An 18,534-nucleotide genomic window follows, 5' to 3' on the forward strand; every position below is an offset into this window, starting at 1 on the left:
CCATTAGCCGTCTGATTCTATATTTCGATCAAACTCAAACCCAATATTAAACATATCTTTATTAAATTTTAAAAAATACAGTTGCCGATGCATACCGCGCCTCGATGTGTGGACACATTTAACCGTGATTGCATTTATGCAGCAGAGTAAGCTTCAGCCAGTTCAAGGTCGGCCTGATATTAAAACTAGTGCCAGGCTTCGCACTGTTTCTATTTGATCATGACAACGGCGAGGGACTTGGAACATAAGAACAGCGAGCTAGGGTGCCAAGTCACTCACACAACAGAAATGTTTATTGTAAATATTAAACCCCGGCTGGTTCCCGACAGCAATGCACTGGACGGTACAGCGCCACTCAGACAGACAAGAAGTATCTCATTATCTTCACCATGTACCAGTTGTTTGAATACGACTATTATATGGACACGGTCGTGCGTATATTAGTAAAACAATATGTGAAATTATATCGTTTAATACTCATTTGCATATGCAAATCAATCTTCTTATAGAAAATAAGATAACTGTCTTTATTATTTTTTTATTGGTTTAATAAGAGAATACAACAAGAACTTCTGTTTTCAACTGGTCTATTTTATGACTGCAACAAATAAATTTAAACAGGGTAATATTATACTGAAAGTTTTTAAAAAAATCTCTGAATTTTTGTGAGATTTTTTGCCAAATAAATTATTACATGCATTGGTGTCGGTGGTACTGAAAAAAGGCTTCTGAATAATTTTCTCCTGAGTACATACACTTAATAGTTCTTATTTAATAACTATGGTACTAGTAGGTGAAAGGATCAATGCCATTATTTTTGTAGGCATGCAAAAATAAACTGTAGTTCACCCAAAGAATATTTTTTGCAAATATGTTAAATATGTCTCTGTTTCGATTTTTGTTTAATTTTGACTGTGCCTGTTTTCGTAGGTCAGACTTGTCTGTTGTACATTTCATGTGATTTAGGGGAGTCAACAAGGTGGTATGTGCAGGCATTTCATTGCACGCCTACAGTCAGTAAAAACTAACTAGTTGTATTAGCTTAGCTGAGGATTTGTTGATGTGTAATAGAGGTCAAAAGGTCAACAAGATGGCTGCCATCCACAAGAGCGGACTGTTCCTCTGTCAGTGTGATAAATAAATGCCACAGTAGGTATTATTATGTTTTAGTGAAATCACTGTCAATATAATTTCTATGAAAAAGCTAAAATTTTCATGATCTGGGTTTTATTTGACCTAGATTTATTATTGTCGTTGGTTGTCTGATTCTCGGTGGGGATATGTGTCCGTGCTTTTATGTGGGAAGCTGGTTCTCATTTAAATCTTAGGTCACTTTAAGTGTTTTGCGGGGTTGTAAGTAAATGACCTGAAGCCTGCAGACAATAAATAGATTTATAGTGTTTGTTGTTCATTTTAAGGTCATGACATGACACTCATAAGACAACCATGCAAATTTAGTGCTGGAATTTATGTTTATGTAAATTTTATCTTTTATAATGTTTTGACGTTCTTTTTCATAGTGCAACAGGAATAAATAATTTATTAATTGTTTGTGACTGACATTTCCCTGTTCTAGTTAGCCTTTGTTTCTAGGCTGATGTTTTTTTTACTAAAATGCTTTGAATTAAAAAGCTTTACTTCCGGAATCATCGGTTTGATCATTGATTGGCGGACAATGATGTCATTCATTAGCATTCCTTGTGCCGATTTTCTGATCATTGGTTTACAGCTATATGTTTTTTCAGCCGTTCATGCAACGAAAGTCAGCTTATCCATAGCAACCATCATAAACTGTATCTCTTCAGTCAGGTATATGTTATAGACTGAGATGGTTTTGCAAATCATTCAAAATTATCTGCAATAACTTGGATAAAGTGGAGATCTCTTAACGCCATGGCCAATCATAGGGTCCATAGGGCCTCGACCACTTGTAGCTGACATGCAGTGGTCAAAACTAAGTCAGAATCCTTGTCCGAGGCCTACCGTAAAATCTGTATTAGAAGCCGCATCCTTAATAGAAGTCGCACCCATTATTTTTGAATGATTGAGAATCAAAAATTCACCATTTTTCATATGTGTAGATGCTCTAATAGAAGCCGCATCCCCTCTGTTGCATTCTACCATTTTTATAGAAGCCGCAGCTTGTTATACAGATTTTACAGTAGTACTTTATAGTAGAGCTGAAAAGTTTAAGAGAATGCTGGCCCTGCTTCTTTAGTTATTCAGTGACTGATAAAATGATAAAAGCTAAAACTGTTCAATATGACAAAAATTTAGGGCAACAAATTTCTCTATGGGTCGATCAACATCAAATTTGGACATTACCTCAGCGTGTATTTTTCCATTTTTATTTTGTGCTCATAAAATTTGCTTTTAGGCCAACAACATTCAGAGCAGGACCAACAACTATGCAACATGCAGGCCCCCTAGGTCATCAACCTTTTGACAATATAGTGTTTTTTGGCTTTGTAACTTGTTTTTCTTTCACAGAGGTTTTATTTTCTTCCAGAGTTGGTGAATCGCAAATATTTTTCATTTATGCTTGATTTATCAGTGGGTCAAGAGTGGGAGTTAGGTCCTATATTCATGTACATCCACTTCTAAGGTCTCAGCTCAGACAGTCAGTCAGTTTCAAAGTCCCTGTAGACCAAGTCAGTCATTGGTCACATTTGTTGTATAGTATTGATGAGTTTATGAGTGTTCAGATATAAACTGATGTACATGGAACACTAAATATGGGTATACATGCATAGATAATTTTTGGAGGTATACTAGTATATTTTGTGATAGTTGCAGAGGGGCTGGTACATACATGTGTAATGCTTTCTGTATTTCTCTATGTACTATATTTGAATACGTATATGAACTCTGTTGACTCTGTGTGTTGCAAAGAACACTTGCACAGAATATAGAACATGCAAAAAATACTTTCTATCATTTGTACAGATCAACTAAAACAGTAGCCTAGAATTTATTTATTGTTTTACTAAATAACCTCACTTCACTAACATCTAAAATTTATGGAGTTATACACAACTCCTCTAATGCCTAGACACCTCCTCTAATGCCTAATGCAGTTGTACCTCACTTCACTTATGCCTAAAATCTATCCAGTGTTCAGTAACTTCACTAATGTCTAGGTGTGATGCTAGGGGTTATTATTATCATCTGCCATCAGCTTTTGATCATAAATTTACTTGGTTGACTAAACATTCGGCCAATCAGAAATGGTGTATCACATGGCAATTTACATAAAACACGGGACACAAAACACATAAAAGTTGCAAGAATGAAACATTGTGTAAATATTACAAATGTTTGCAGCAATGGTGAAACATTTTTTTTTTTTTCGTTTAGGTTTTATGCTCAGTGAAAAGCATGTGGTGCAGCATTTAACCAGTCGCTATGAGTGGACCTGGAGAGGCAAGTGGTGGGTATATGGATCAAGAAAAACCTATCATCGGTAAAAAACAAGTCACTGTTAAAGAGCATGGCAATGTTAATGCCAAGCCAACAGTTAAGAAGAAGAAATCAGTCCAAGCTGACTTGGTATGTGCAAATATATGAACCTTTATACTGTTAAGATTGGATGCAGCTATTAGTCTGTACTGGATTGACGTATGTTGATGGTTTATACTGATTGCAATCGAAAGCATTTTGAAATTCATGCACGATACTATCTGCAACACTATTTGCATAATTACCTGCACTATTATCGGGATTACCAACAATCTGATTATCTCAAACAAAACATTGTTTGATTTAGTACAAAAATCTATTGTCATGCAACATAGCTATTCTGTTTTTTAGAAAGTACACAGGCGATGTGGTTGCAAACATTTAAGTCTAATGACTAAACTAGGGAAGCCTGGTGCATTGTGGGTATTTTTATCACTGTACAGCCAACGACGATAATGACAAATAGTTTTATTGCATATCAAGTAACTCTACTCTATAATGTATCACTGTCGACACAAACAAACCCGTATTCATAAATTGCCATGGAAGTTAAATCTAACCAGCCAATCATTGAGCTCAGTGCATAATGACATCGTTTGAAAATGTTCCAGTGTTACACATTTGGCCAATAAAATTTATAAATATTTATAAAAAAGTAAGTGAATGGCTTTTTTGTGTTGATTGTATATTACATGTACAATTATATTTTTATTTTGTCCTAATTTGAAGGATGTTGTAAAAGAATTCATCAAATGTAAAGATCAAGGAGAAAGTAGACTAGATCTGAGTAAATCCTGTGTAAGTATTACGGGTAATCTGTATTATATGTGAGAGAATATAAAAACATTCTATTGTGACTTAAAAAAAATATAGAAAGATTCAGGTTTCCAGGAGCCTGAGGTTCCGAAGATGAGAAGTTGTATCACATTTGGCAAAGTTTTGTAATCATGTAAATCCTAACAGTGAAAATTGAACGATTTATTGTATATACCTGCAATGTTCAAGATTCAGGTCTTGTTTTCACATATGTGAATCTTGTTAAAATAATGTCAATTCTGAGTAAATTAGTCACTGCTAGGGGAGCAGCAATGGAAAATCTGAGTGTATTTGTGATGTCATGATATGGCTGCCTTTTTACTGAGCCTGTTACTAGTATTCAAAATGGCTGCTATTCTTATACAAGATATTTATTTTGCTAAGTATATTCTATCACTGGCTTTTAAACATGACACTGTGAGATGGGGGGGGGGGGGTGGCTCGTCATTTTCAGTTCATGGAAATTCCTTTATGGTCATTTCAGAAGTATAATTACTGCACCCTATTTTCAGTAAACTTTACTTTTTTTGTGATCCAACAGATTTCAGTATTGCCAAGTTCGATCAAAGATGTAAGTATCATGTATTTTAACAATATTTAATTTAACTACTTGCCGTGTGAATCCCTCTATGGTAGAATTAAGACATTGCCTGTCATTATAGAAAAGAATAGAATAGAATTTCTTTATTACATCCTCAAAAAATTTGACATTTCTTCTTTAGTTTTTAGCATAGTAAAGCTTATTTATAATATTATTCATCCAGGTATTCAGCAGGCGAGATTTTAATGCTGCTATCCATCATATCTTCTGAAATATATTATGTGTTTTGGTGTCTACAGAAATTAAATATTTCTTTGTGGTCAAATAATACTCCAATTTTTACCTAGCCCGTAACATCAAAGATGGAAGACAAAGGTATATTAAGGGAAAAATTTCTGGTCGGCGTTGGTGTCATCGTCGTTAATAATTGTTATTGTGTGCATAATAACTTTACTAATTCTATTCCAAACTTGTTCAAATTTTGGTCACCTTATTCATCAGTATAAAGTCTTCCCTGAGTATGAATGACAGATGTCCTGTATGCAAATATCATGCAAAAATTGAGAAAATCTGATAAAATATTTTGACTGTTTCTACTTGACTGATCACTGGTGATACACATTCAAAGGTCACTGATCTCAGTGGAAATATGCATTGTTGTTTGTGTTCAATGAAGCAAATCATTTATCTTGTAATAATATGGTTGGTAATGTATCTCCCAAATGCCATGAGAATACTAATACCCCCCCCCCACCGCAATAGACTGGGTTTCAAAAGTTTTTGGCACAGTCTGATACACATTTGCAAACCTACCAATAAAATCTTTACAGAAAATCAATATAAGCATTCTTATGAATTGGGTGCCAAACTTTGATCAAGATCTAAAGCTAATAGAAAATCTGTTTAGTCCAAAATTATCAAATCAAAAACAACACATAAAAAAGAACAGAATGATAGAGCTTTAATAATACTAATTTAAAAACGCACTTTAAAAACAAAGATTGCAGTGTTTGAAGATGTAGATTCTCAGGAAACAACAGTACTGTTGAGATCTCTCTCCACTGGACACCAACTAACTATTTGAGTCGATTTGCATACAAAACAGAGCTTGCATCATGATAGCTATTCATAAGGGTATTTTTTTTTAATTTTCATATAATACAGTAGTCACACAATGAGGCAGTTCATATTTGTCTCAGTGAATCATTAATTTTTGACAGACACCTGTACAAAATATTTGGACAAAAGCCAGCTAAGATTTTCTGTTATCTTGCATGTTTTATGAATCTATTCACGTCTAGATGCAGCACTTTTTTTCTGAGATGAGGCATTTGTTTTTATACTAAAATTTCTGAATTATTTTGAATAAAGCTGGAAATTATGTCCCTTAGAATAATTAAACAAATTAGGCACCAATGTTTTTGTAAGATATTTACATTTACCTCAAAACTTGTTTGTATTCAAAATTAATTATGACAATGCATTTTCATATTGAAACAAACTATGATAAAGGGAATAATATTATACAGTAAAACCTGTCAAAACCGACCATGACTGGGTGGGCGTAACTTCGTGTAACTACATGTACTGTAAACACGGGACAAATGAAAGACACAAGAGTTTGCCTCCGGTGATTACCGTATATTTACATTTATTGTATTGTTTCAATAAAATAATTCACCAAACATGACAAGAATATTGTATTATGTACATGAAATCAATAAACATTAAAATATCTGTTCGAATATACCGGGTATCTTAACTGAATGCGTCATGAGCTACATGTAATTATCATAATTTATGCAGACAGTCGATTTTGCTGTTAAGTCAATGATCGTTGTCTCGATTCCTGGTTTTCTTTGTCTGCAATAAAATTCTCAACAATCTGTTGCTCCCTCTCACCGTCATACGTTGCTTCAGTCGGTATACGTTCATCAAAGTGAAAGTATTCATCAACGCTACACTGTGTTTGCGAGTCTGCAACTTGCTAAATAAGGTTTCCAACTTCTTTGTTGTCGTCTGCTGCTTCTTCGTCATCATCAATTTCAATCAGAATGGTTATGAAAAGAAGAAAACACAATGTCTTTCACTCGTTGAAGAGGTAATGTAGTACGTTTCACTGCAACTGAAAGTGATGACCCCGATCATTTGATTATATCCAGGGTTATCATACTGTCCAGACACCATGCGATGCATCGGCGTGTGGTGTGAAAAACTTAATCAGTTGCCATTGTTTTACTCGGGACGTTTCTTCATGTGTGAGATTTGGTTTTGTTTCTGTGACGTTCATGGTGAATTGAACACAATGCAAACTTTTTAGGTCGGGCAGACCGGATTACTAGACAGTGGATGTGGTGCAACTGGTCGGATGGTCGATGTATTCAGTGTGAATATTGGACTTGGAACCAATCAATGCGGTCGGTGTTCGAAGTAGACAGTGGTCGGATTTCACAGGTTGTTTTAACATAGGCATCTACGGAAAAATTTCGGGGCTACATAAATCGGTCGGTTCTGACAGTAGGTTGGTTTATTCAGGGTCGGTTTTGACATGTTTTACTGTATAACAAAGGGTAAGGTCACCAGAGTTAAACTATTTTTTTTTTTTTTTTTTTGCAGTTGACTCAGTTAGTTGAACTCTATCTCTATGGAAACAGACTACAGTATTTACCAAATGAAATTGGTTTCCTTAGTAACCTGCAGAAGTTAGCACTGAGTGAGAATTCTTTAACGTCGTTACCTGTGTCACTTGAAAGGTTAAAGGTCATCAAAGTACTTGACTTAAGGCATAACAAGCTGAAAGAGGTGGGTGGGGTCATCTGTATCAATTATGTGTGTTTTATAATCTCTTTCACATGGATATATATATAGCCACATCTATTGCCGGTCTCTTGTGCTCATCCAGTTTTAGGTGTATTCTCAATTTAACGAAGTTCATCAAAAAAAAACATGTAATACTTCTTTGTTGGTTAATTTCAGATTCCTGAAGTTGTTTACAGACTGACGTCACTTACCACTTTATTCCTGAGATTTAATAGAATATCAGATGTAGACGAAGAACTTTCGAATCTTACGGTTAGTAGATATCCCTGCCACCCCTTCACCCCCACCCCCACTCTAGCATCCAGGTCTTATTTTTGATCCCAATTCTGGCTGAAAACTGATAATGAATCACAGTTTACGTACACAGTATGTATGATGTTCGATAAAATGAGCTCAAAAGATTGAATTGACACCATGCTAACAATCAAGATAGATAAGAACTTTATTTCACTTAAAAGTATAGACATTTTTCAATTAGGTTAAAGGGTGGTGGTCGTCATACTGCGCATGTGCATCATTTTTGTTGATAAACATTGATTTTCTCACAATCCAATGCGCTCTTCTAATGGAAATCACAGGTATGAGGTTTGACCTGGGCGTGACTTCACTAATTACTGCCAGTGACTCCTTCGATGCCTTTCAATCAGCCAAAAAAATACCAACTTAAAGCTTGGTAACGTCTCAGTTTGTACTCGTTGATCTGCACAACAGCTAAAAGTCACCATCTTTGTTTATATGTGTCCTATATATCTTGCACATGCATAACGACGAATGTTGCCTTTTAAACATGTAATTTAGGTTAATTATATACTCAAAATATATAAAAGAATAAAACCGTGTTTATGTCCTCTTTCTACATGTATTTAGATATGCAATGGTAATGCCTTCATGTTCAGATAGGAGAATATGAAATGCCATATTAATATACAGATAGCAAAGTGAGGCCAAGCAGCTACTAATGACTGATTGCTTTCATTTACAGAATTTAACTATGTTAAGTTTACGAGAGAACAAAATCCGAAAATTACCTCAAGGCATTGGTAACTTAACCCATCTTATTACTTTTGATGTGTCTCATAATCACTTGGAACATCTTCCGTCAGGTGAGTTGTACTATCATGAGTACCCTAGTTCCAAGTTATACCCTCTTAGGATTCTTAGTCCCCAGTATTACCCTCTTAGGATTCTTAGTCCCCAGTATTACCTTATTAGGATTCTTAGTTCCTAGTATTACCGTATTAGGAATCATGCTTCCAAGTAGGATTCTTAGTCCCCAGTATTACCGTATTAGGATTCTTAGTCTCTAGTATTACCTTATTAGGATTCTTAGTTCCTAGTATTACCGTATTAGGAATCATGCTTCCAAGTAGGATTTTTAGTCTCTAGTATTACCTTATTAGGATTCTTAGTTCCTAGTATTACCGTATTAGGAATCATGCTTCCAAGTAGGATTCTTAGTCTCTAGTATTACCTTATTAGGATTCTTAGTTCCTAGTATTACTGTATTAGGAATCATGCTTCCAAGTATTACCTTATTAGGATTCTTATTTCCTAGTATTACCGTATTAGGAATCATGCTTCCGAGTAGGATTCTTAGTCTCTAGTATTACCTTATTAGAATTCTTATTTCCCAGTATTACCTTATTAGGATTCTTATTTCCTAGTATTACCTTATTAGGATTCTTAGTTCCTAGTATTACCTTATTAGGAATCAAGTTTTTACTTTGTTTTATTCTGTAGAGATTGGTAATTGTGAGCAGTTATCCTCTTTAGATTTACAACACAATGAATTATTAGATTTACCGGATTCCCTTGGTAACCTTAGGCAACTAAGTCGACTAGGATTAAGGTAACTTGTGGATGATATGTTTTCAAATTCCTATTTTCTCAGACTAATATTTGATTGGAAACTCATTTTAGTCATTAGTGAGAAAGTTATGTTGGTGAGTGGGGGACCTAAATAGATGATTATCACCAAGTTGTTCTATTCTATGGTTCCTTATTTTTTCAGATATAATCGTCTGCAGGCAATACCTAAATCACTTTGTAATTGTCTAGACATGGAAGAATTTAATGTAGAAAATAACAACATCTCCTCCTTACCTGTAAGTACAGCAATATTCAAGTCATATAGTGTAAACCCATTCAATTTTCATTTCAAGAAATATTCACCATTTCATGGAATTCATAAAGACAGCACTTTTTGAAACTCACACACCTCAGTGTAGGAACACAGAGAAATTCTCAGTGGTACAAAATTTCATTATTTTCATCGATTCGCCAAAGTTATTGAAAAAAGCCAAAAATTGCATTGATGTTCTTAAAAAAAAATGTGATGCATTAAATTATTTTAGTTCTGTATATATTTATTTTTCTGATATATTTTAATTATATTTTACTTTACAGGAAGGACTTTTATCAAGTTTAGTGAATTTAACAAGTCTTTGTTTATCACGGAATAATTTTAACTCCTATCCAATTGGTGGGCCAACACAATTTGCTACTGTTTATGTAAGTTGACATGTGAAGTATTCAGTGTTATTTTTGTATAGTGTGCTGAATGTTGCCATGACTAGACCTGGGTAGTGACTTGGTGGGCCTGGATAGTGACTTGGTGCATCTGGGTAGTGAAATGGTACACCTGGGTAGTGACTGGGTGCACCTGAATTGTGACTCGGTGCAACTGGATTGTGACTTGGTGCAACTGGATTGTGACTTGGTGCACCTGGATTGTTACTTGGTGCACCTGGATTGTTACTTAGTGCACCTGGATTGTGACTTGGTGCACCTGGATTGTGACTTGGTGCACCTGAATTGTGACTTGGTGCATCTGGATTGTGACTTGGTGCACCTGAATTGTGACTTGGTGCATCTGGATTGTGACTTGGTGCGCCTGGATTGTGACTTGGTGCACCTGGATTGTGACTTGGTGCACCTGGATTGTTACTTAGTGCACCTGGATTGTGACTTGGTGCACCTGAATTGTGACTTGGTGCACCTGGATTGTGACTTGGTGCACCTGGATTGTGACTTGGTGCACCTGGATTGTGACTTGGTGCACCTGGATTGTGAAATGGTGCACCTGAATTGTGACTTGGTGCACCTGAATTGTGACTTGGTGCACCTCGATTGTGACTTGGTGCACCTCGATTGTGACTTGGTGCACCTTGATTGTGACTTGGTGCACCTGGATTGTGAAATGGTGCACCTAGATTGTGAAATGGTGCACCTGAATTGTGACTTGGTGCACCTGAATTGTGACTTGGTGCACCTGGATTGTGACTTGGTGCACCTGGGTAGTGACTTGGTGCACTTGGGTTGTGACTTGGTGCACCTGGGTTGTGACTTGGTGCACCTGGGTAGTGACTTGGTGCACCTGGGTTGTGACTTGGTGCATCTGGATTGTGAAATGGTGCACCTGAATTGTGACTTGGTGCACCTGGATTGTGACTTGGTGCACCTGGATTGTGACTTGGTGCACCTGGATTGTGAAATGGTGCACCTGAATTGTGACTTGGTGCACCTGAATTGTGACTTGGTGCACCTCGATTGTGACTTGGTGCACCTCGATTGTGACTTGGTGCACCTTGATTGTGACTTGGTGCACCTGGATTGTGACTTGGTGCACCTGGATTGTGAAATGGTGCACCTGAATTGTGACTTGGTGCACCTGAATTGTGACTTGGTGCACCTCGATTGTGACTTGGTGCACCTCGATTGTGACTTGGTGCACCTTGATTGTGACTTGGTGCACCTGGATTGTGAAATGGTGCACCTGGATTGTGAAATGGTGCACCTGAATTGTGACTTGGTGCACCTGAATTGTGACTTGGTGCACCTCGATTGTGACTTGGTGCACCTCGATTGTGACTTGGTGCACCTCGATTGTGACTTGGTGCACCTGGATTGTGACTTGGTGCACCTGGATTGTGAAATGGTGCACCTGAATTGTGACTTGGTGCACCTGAATTGTGACTTGGTGCACCTCGATTGTGACTTGGTGCACCTCGATTGTGACTTGGTGCACCTTGATTGTGACTTGGTGCACCTGGATTGTGAAATGGTGCACCTGGATTGTGAAATGGTGCACCTGAATTGTGACTTGGTGCACCTGAATTGTGACTTGGTGCACCTGGATTGTGACTTGGTGCACCTGGGTAGTGACTTGGTGCACTTGGGTTGTGACTTGGTGCACTTGGGTTGTGACTTGGTGCACCTGGGTTGTGACTTGGTGCACCTGGGTAGTGACTTGGTGCACCTGGGTTGTGACTTGGTGCACCTGGGTTGTGACTTGGTGCATCTGGATTGTGAAATGGTGCACCTGAATTGTGACTTGGTGCACCTGGATTGTGACTTGGTGCACCTGGGTAGTGACTTGGTGCACCTGGGTTGTGACTTGGCGCACCTGGGTTGTGACTTGGTGCACCTGGATTGTGAAATGGTGCACCTGGATTGTGAAATGGTGCACCTGTATTGTGAAATGGTGCACCTGGATTGTGACTTGGTGCACCTATGTAGTGACTTGGTGCACCTGGGTTGTGACTTGGCGCACCTGGGTTGTGACTTGGTGCACCTGGATTGTGAAATGGTGCACCTGGATTGTAAAATGGTGCACCTGGATTGTGACTTGGTGCGCCTGGATTGTGAAATGGTGCACCTGAATTGTGACTTGGTGCACCTGGATTGTGACTTGGTGCGCCTGGATTGTGAAATGGTGCACCTGGATTGTGACTTGGTGCACCTGGATTGTAAAATGGTGCACCTGGATTGTGACTTGGTGCGCCTGGATTGTGAAATGGTGCACCTGGATTGTGACTTGGTGCACCTGGATTGTGACTTGGTGCACCTGGATTGTGAAATGGTGCACCTGGATTGTGAAATGGTGCACCTGGATTGTGAAATGGTGCACCTGAATTGTGACTTGGTGCACCTGGATTGTGACTTGGTGCACCTGGATTGTAACTTGGTGCACCTGGATTGTGACTTGGTGCACCTGGATTGTGACTTGGTGCAGTTGAACTGTGACTTGGTGCACCTGGATTGTGACTTGGTGCACCTGGATTGTGACTTGGTGCACCTGGATTGTGACTTGGTGCAGTTGAACTGTGACTTGGTGCACCTGAGTCGTGACTTGGATTGTGACTTGGTGCACCTGGATTGTGACTTGGTGCACCTGGATTGTGACTTGGATCGTGACTTGGTGCACCTGCATTGTGACTGGATGTTATTCATTCATTCTTGCTATTCAATTATTAACTGAAACATTGAAATTTCTAATTAAATTTCTGTCATAATAATTCTGTTGTGATTTTATTTTATTTTAGTCAATAAATATGGAACACAACCATATTACCAAGATTCCGTTTGGTATTTTTACTCGTGCAAAGTATTTGACAAAGTTAAACATGAAGGAGAACCAATTAACAGCTTTACCGTTAGGTAAGTCAACATTCCTAATCCTTTGAGTGCCATATAATTTCATTCACAAATTTGTGTTTCTAGAGTTTGTTTCTGTTAATTTTCTACCAGATGGATGTAATTTACTATTGGATTCAGGTCAAAAACTTTTGGAAAAATATGAAAAAAAAAATATTATGCAGGTTTATTTTTTTGAAAGTTGATTAATAAAGCTTTATCTTTAGCTAAGTCATTCAATATAACTTTATTCATTGTATGTATTTCCTAACATCTGTCCTCCAATTGGACAAGTAAAAATATTTGGAAAATTTAACCCATCTTATTACCTTTGATGTGTCACATAATCACTTGGAACATCTTCCATCAGGTTACTTTCATTTTATTTTTTATAGCAATGACTCAAATTGATTTTGCTCTAAAACTTGTCCTGGAGATTTGACTTTATTCTATGTTCTTGTGTAGATGTCGGTAGTTGGATGTCAATGGTTGAATTGAATCTGGGTACAAACCAACTCAGTAAATTACCTGAAGACATACAGGCGCTGACATCACTGGAAGTGTTAATACTTAGTAATAATCTACTCAAGGTGAGTTTTCTAACTGATCTTGTTACCATAGTTACCTGACATCTAAATCAAATTCTTCTATAATAAACTTGTTATATTAAATGTATGTCATCTCTGTATACATTATTCATATTTGTTCAATAGTTGTTCTTCGATAATGCAATATCCTCTCTCACAAAACGTAAGATTATTCACTGCATTTCTTGCATACTCCTAGATAACCAGTTGAAAATCAGCCTCAATATGTCTGTTTCTTTTTTTGTAGAAACTGCCACGTGGCATTGGTAACTTGCAGAAAATGAGGGTGTTGGATCTGGAAGAGAATAAATTGGAATCTTTACCTTCAGAAATTGGTAAATGATAATTTTTTTGTCATGATATATTTTATTTGGGCTTACAATTAGGATGTGGGTCTGTCCATGCGTCCGCCTGTGCATCTGATCTGTTATTTCTTTAATATATCTGGGTCTAGTAATTGTTTTTAATGATTTACAGCAAACAAATCTATAATAATGGCATTACTTGTATATTTTTTTACAGCATATTTATGTTCATTACAAAGACTTGTTTTGCAGTCTAACCAATTGTCAACACTACCACGAAACATAGGGTGAGTACTTTGTTTAAATATACTTTTTTTGAGGTCACAACTGAAACCGTTGAAAAGATTATCTGTCAATTTCTAGTCACTGAATTTATATGACAAAGACATTAAATTGTATAATAACTGATTTCTCTGGACAGACACCTTGGAACTTTACAGTATCTAAGCGTAGGTGAGAATAATTTGACGTCACTACCAGAAGAGATCGGAACGCTAGAAAACCTGGAACAGTTGTATCTGAACGATAATCCTAATCTGCATAATTTACCGTTTGAATTAGCGCTCTGTTCATCACTCCAGATCATGAGCATTGAAAACTGCCCATTGAGTCAGTTACCTCAAGAAGTTGTTGCAGGTGGACCGTCATTGGTTATTCAGGTTGGTGATATTGACCTTGGTGATATTGACTCTAGTGATATTGACCTTGGTGATATTGACCCTGATGGTATTATCTTTATTTTGCTAATTACTGTATTAGAAGCCGCAACACTAATAGAAGCTGCACGTATTTTTTAGAACAATTGAGAACCAAAAATTAACCATTTCTCATATGTGTAGATGCTATAATCGGAAGTTGCACCCTCTTTGTTGCATTGTACCGCTTTAATAGAAGCTGTGGCTTCTAATACAAATTTTACATAAACAAAAATCCAACCTGCACATAAAGATCATCTGTCTATATACACCTATATGTTTGATTGTATAACCTATTTATTATTTTCACATGTAAGCAATTTATATAAGTATACCCTGGTGTTTATTTCATTGCAGTACCTCAAGATGCATGGTCCGTACAGATCAATGGTGAATCTTTAATTTTGTTGAACTGTGGGATGGTGGATCAAATAGGACCTTCCTGGCTCCACGGACCAACCATGAGTTGGCGTGGAGAGCGAGAGTGAGAGAGATAGAGAGAGAGCAAGAGATAGCAGCATTGGATGGAAGGCATCTACCAATATACTTTATCACAATCACTGAGAGATAGTTAGTATTTGCTGATTACAGAGAGCCATGCATAGCCAGAGAAACCTGTGTTTGTTATAGATACAAATTACAGTAACTGATAATGATTTAATTTGTAATGTGTGCTGTCTAGTGTGCCAATATTTGGCTTTAATTAAGTGGCATTGTAGAAGATCAACATGTACAAGGAAATCATTTGAAAGCCAGCTTTGTCTGTGCAGCCCCTTTGCATTGCAAGTGGTTGGTTTCCTATATATAACAAATGTGTTACATGTTATTTTGCTAGCAGAATGTACAAGTACTAATGCAACTTGTCTACCAGCTCATATTTTCTTTGTATATTAATCACCTTATTTGCATAATCCATTTTTACTGTGTATATTATGGAAATTATGAAAAAAGAAATTGTCATAAGTAGGCATCTGACTTAATTTGCATGTTTATTAGTTTATTTGCATAATTGATTATTTATATTTGACTCCCATGAATGATTGAATGCTGATCTTGAAGTCTATTTCATTATTTACTAATACCGGTATATGCAGAAAATAACTACACTCGATGAGTAAAAGGAAAGTATAAATTAATGGAAAAGATCTTTGAACAAATCCTGATTTGAACAGTCAGAAATATCTGCATAATTAATGAGAACATTTGCATGAATAGTGTGTCTTCGCATTTTCTGTGTGTGAAGGCAGTTTTTAAAATGACAGATCACTGCTGTATTATATGAATAACAAACAGAAGATAATGGCCCAATGCCTTCATTATAGCGCTATTTCCATGTCTCTAACTTCAATAGTGCTCGAGATATTATATATATGCATATTTAATGAGTTCTAAATTCATATAAGCTAAAAACCAAAGTACAAGATGGCAGCTGTCTGTGCCCAGTTATACAAAATAACCCTGAATGCCAAATAGGTCTCCTTAAGTAGACAGGGAAATTTGAGACTACATTATAATATAGCTAAGGGCATATCAAGAGGCAATATACTTAAGGTAGTTAGGAACCCCATTGTTTTTATAAAGATTTCCCGACAATACAAATAATAAAATATCCAAATTACTTGTGTTATTATTCAGTTTAATTGTATTTGTTTTAATACCTTGAGAACTTCTCTAGCAACTTCAAGATTAAAGTCTTTCTCAATTCTTGCAGCGGATTGGTTATTAGGGATGTAGTAATGTACTAAAGTAGGATTCTCTCATTACTGAATCATGGTCCCACATGTAGTTGCATATCCTAGCGCTGTAATGCCATCTACAGGACCATGAATGTTTCACCCTGCGGTTCCACATGTAATTACTGAATGTGCCCCCCCCCCCCAGCCCTTAAGTTCAATAGGTCAGCCTACTGTATTGGTCTTATGACGCAGGATATATGTTAATGATGAATAAGTATCTCTCGTCAAATATCAATATTATTAAACTCTATAATTTATATATTACTTACAGAACAGTTATTAAAATGTCAAATTGATTTTTCTTTATGTTTTTGTAGAAAATGTGCTGTGGATATATCATTTTTGGTAGTAAACATTGTAACATGTGCTACAGGGTAACATCATCTGCAGCACTGTACCATCAACAGTTAAGATCTGCTACATTGTACCATTATCTACTAGACTTGTTAGCACTATTAGCTGGTTAAATAATGCCATATGCCATTAAACTAGCAGTTAGTATACAACCATCTGTTCAAACTAGCGGTTAATATGACTTGTGCTATTTCAACTAACAGTATGCCATAAACTAATTAACAAGTGGCTAATATGCCATACTTTTCTTAAACTATCAGTTGATATGCATTAAGATGCTTAAACTAGCAGTCACTATGACATAAGCTGTTTTAACTAGCAGTTATTATGTCATAAGCTGTCCAAACTAGCAGTTAGTATGTCATAAGCTGTCCAAACTAGCAGTTAGTATGTCATAAGCTGTCCAAACTAGCAGTTAGTATGTCATAAGCTGCCCAAACTAGCAGTTAGTATGTCATAAGCTTCCCAAACTAGCAGTTAGTATGTCATTGGCTGCCCAAACTAGCAGTTAGTATGTCATAAGCTGCTTGTACTACTAGTTGTTGATATGTCATAATCTGAATGAACTATCATTTAGTATGCTATAACATGCTTTAGCTATCACTTTCTAGTAAGCTGCTTGAGCTGCTCCAAATTTGTCTTTCTTTGGAGAGGTTTTGTCTTGAGCTTTGTGATTGGTCAAAAATTTGTTTATATTCTTCTTGCAGCCAATAATATTGTTCCTTTTTAAGCTGAAATTTGCATTGAATAAATTATTGCTTGTTGTTAAATGTATAACTACCAATCTTTTCTTTAGTCTGGTGCATCTTGTGAATTCACAGAAACAAAATCTGTAACCCCCATTCAGTTTAAATTCAGGTATTTCTCAAGTCCATGGTGTGGTTTAAGTGGCCTGAAGGCTATCTTACAGTTACATATTATACCAATACAATATTGGCTTGAGGCTTCTATGGTGTGATTCAAGCATCGGTTTTTCACTTCTTATTGATAGCCCTATTTGGTTTTAATATGCAATGTATGCATAAATTAAAAAAATGTTTTTTTTTTTTGTCCAAAGAAAGTGCATGACATCACTGAATATATAATATTGATTACAAAGGTCAACGTCCTACTTAGTACTTAATTCAAAATAGTAACTTCAAATTATAAACAAAATGCAACTGGGTTGACAAAAAAAAGTAATTTTGTTGCAAGAGATTTCAGCTTCACTAAAGATGGTTTATTTCTATTTGTCATAATCCACAGATGTTGATTTCTTGTACAACAATGTTTAGGTAACTTTAGAAGCCTGGTCAGTGTGTTTCAATTAAAATAAAAAAGTAATTTACAATTATTGCCTAGTGCATCTAATAATATTCTAGTATATGCATGTCTGTTTGTTGTAACTGTCCATTTCACTGTTAATTGTGAATATTTATGAACAAAAAAACCTTAACATAACCCCTGTTTGATGTATGCAATACACACGAAGCATTGGTCATGACTGGATGGAAAAAATGTGTTATCTATGGAAAAGAGATGGTGTATGTATGTGTGTGTGTATGTGTGTGTGTGTATGAGCTTTAACGTCAATATCATGCATACCTCGTGCTTTTCATACTGTTATGTATTTTTTTTTTTTACTCGTGAACATTTGTTCTTAATGTCATGTCAAAATTAACTTCACATCAAATAAAATGAATTTTACAAGAAAATCTGCTTCTCGGAACTTATTTATCATGTGTAAGTATAAGCGTTTTGTTGTTGATCAATTTGCCCCAAGAAATTACATTTCGTAACATTTCACCCTCTTCGCACGATTCCATT

General features: G+C 36.3%; 1 protein-coding gene across 1 annotated transcript; it reads left to right on the plus strand.

The window, feature by feature from the left end:
• Nucleotides 1-1,061: 1,061 nt before the first annotated feature.
• Nucleotides 1,062-17,505, plus strand: LOC100377977 (uncharacterized). The gene is made up of 16 exons (XM_085501194.1): nucleotides 1,062-1,149; nucleotides 3,358-3,549; nucleotides 4,189-4,257; nucleotides 4,817-4,846; nucleotides 7,433-7,618; nucleotides 7,793-7,888; nucleotides 8,619-8,739; nucleotides 9,377-9,485; nucleotides 9,648-9,741; nucleotides 10,043-10,147; nucleotides 12,961-13,075; nucleotides 13,517-13,641; nucleotides 13,886-13,973; nucleotides 14,161-14,230; nucleotides 14,365-14,602; nucleotides 14,996-17,505. The coding sequence occupies exons 2-16, from the start codon at nucleotides 3,406-3,408 to the stop codon at nucleotides 15,038-15,040; spliced, it is 1,635 nt and encodes a 544-aa protein (XP_085357320.1). The 5' UTR covers nucleotides 1,062-1,149; nucleotides 3,358-3,405; the 3' UTR covers nucleotides 15,041-17,505.
• Nucleotides 17,506-18,534: the final 1,029 nt, after the last annotated feature.

This window comes from Saccoglossus kowalevskii, chromosome 7 (genome assembly GCF_978046115.1).
Source record: "Saccoglossus kowalevskii chromosome 7, keSacKowa6.1, whole genome shotgun sequence".
Lineage (NCBI taxonomy): Eukaryota > Metazoa > Hemichordata > Enteropneusta > Harrimaniidae > Saccoglossus > Saccoglossus kowalevskii.

What these genes read in the sequence shown, in the direction of transcription:
- LOC100377977 (XM_085501194.1), top strand. Translation starts at nt 3,406, where the DNA reads ATGAGTGGACCTGGAGAGGCAAGTGGTGGGTATATGGATCAAGAAAAA. An exon ending in GGCATAACAAGCTGAAAGAG is followed by an intron (nt 7,619 to 7,792) that starts GTGGGTGGGGTC and finishes GGTTAATTTCAG; the next exon opens with ATTCCTGAAGTTGTTTACAG. An exon ending in CTTGGAACATCTTCCGTCAG is followed by an intron (nt 8,740 to 9,376) that starts GTGAGTTGTACT and finishes TTTATTCTGTAG; the next exon opens with AGATTGGTAATTGTGAGCAG.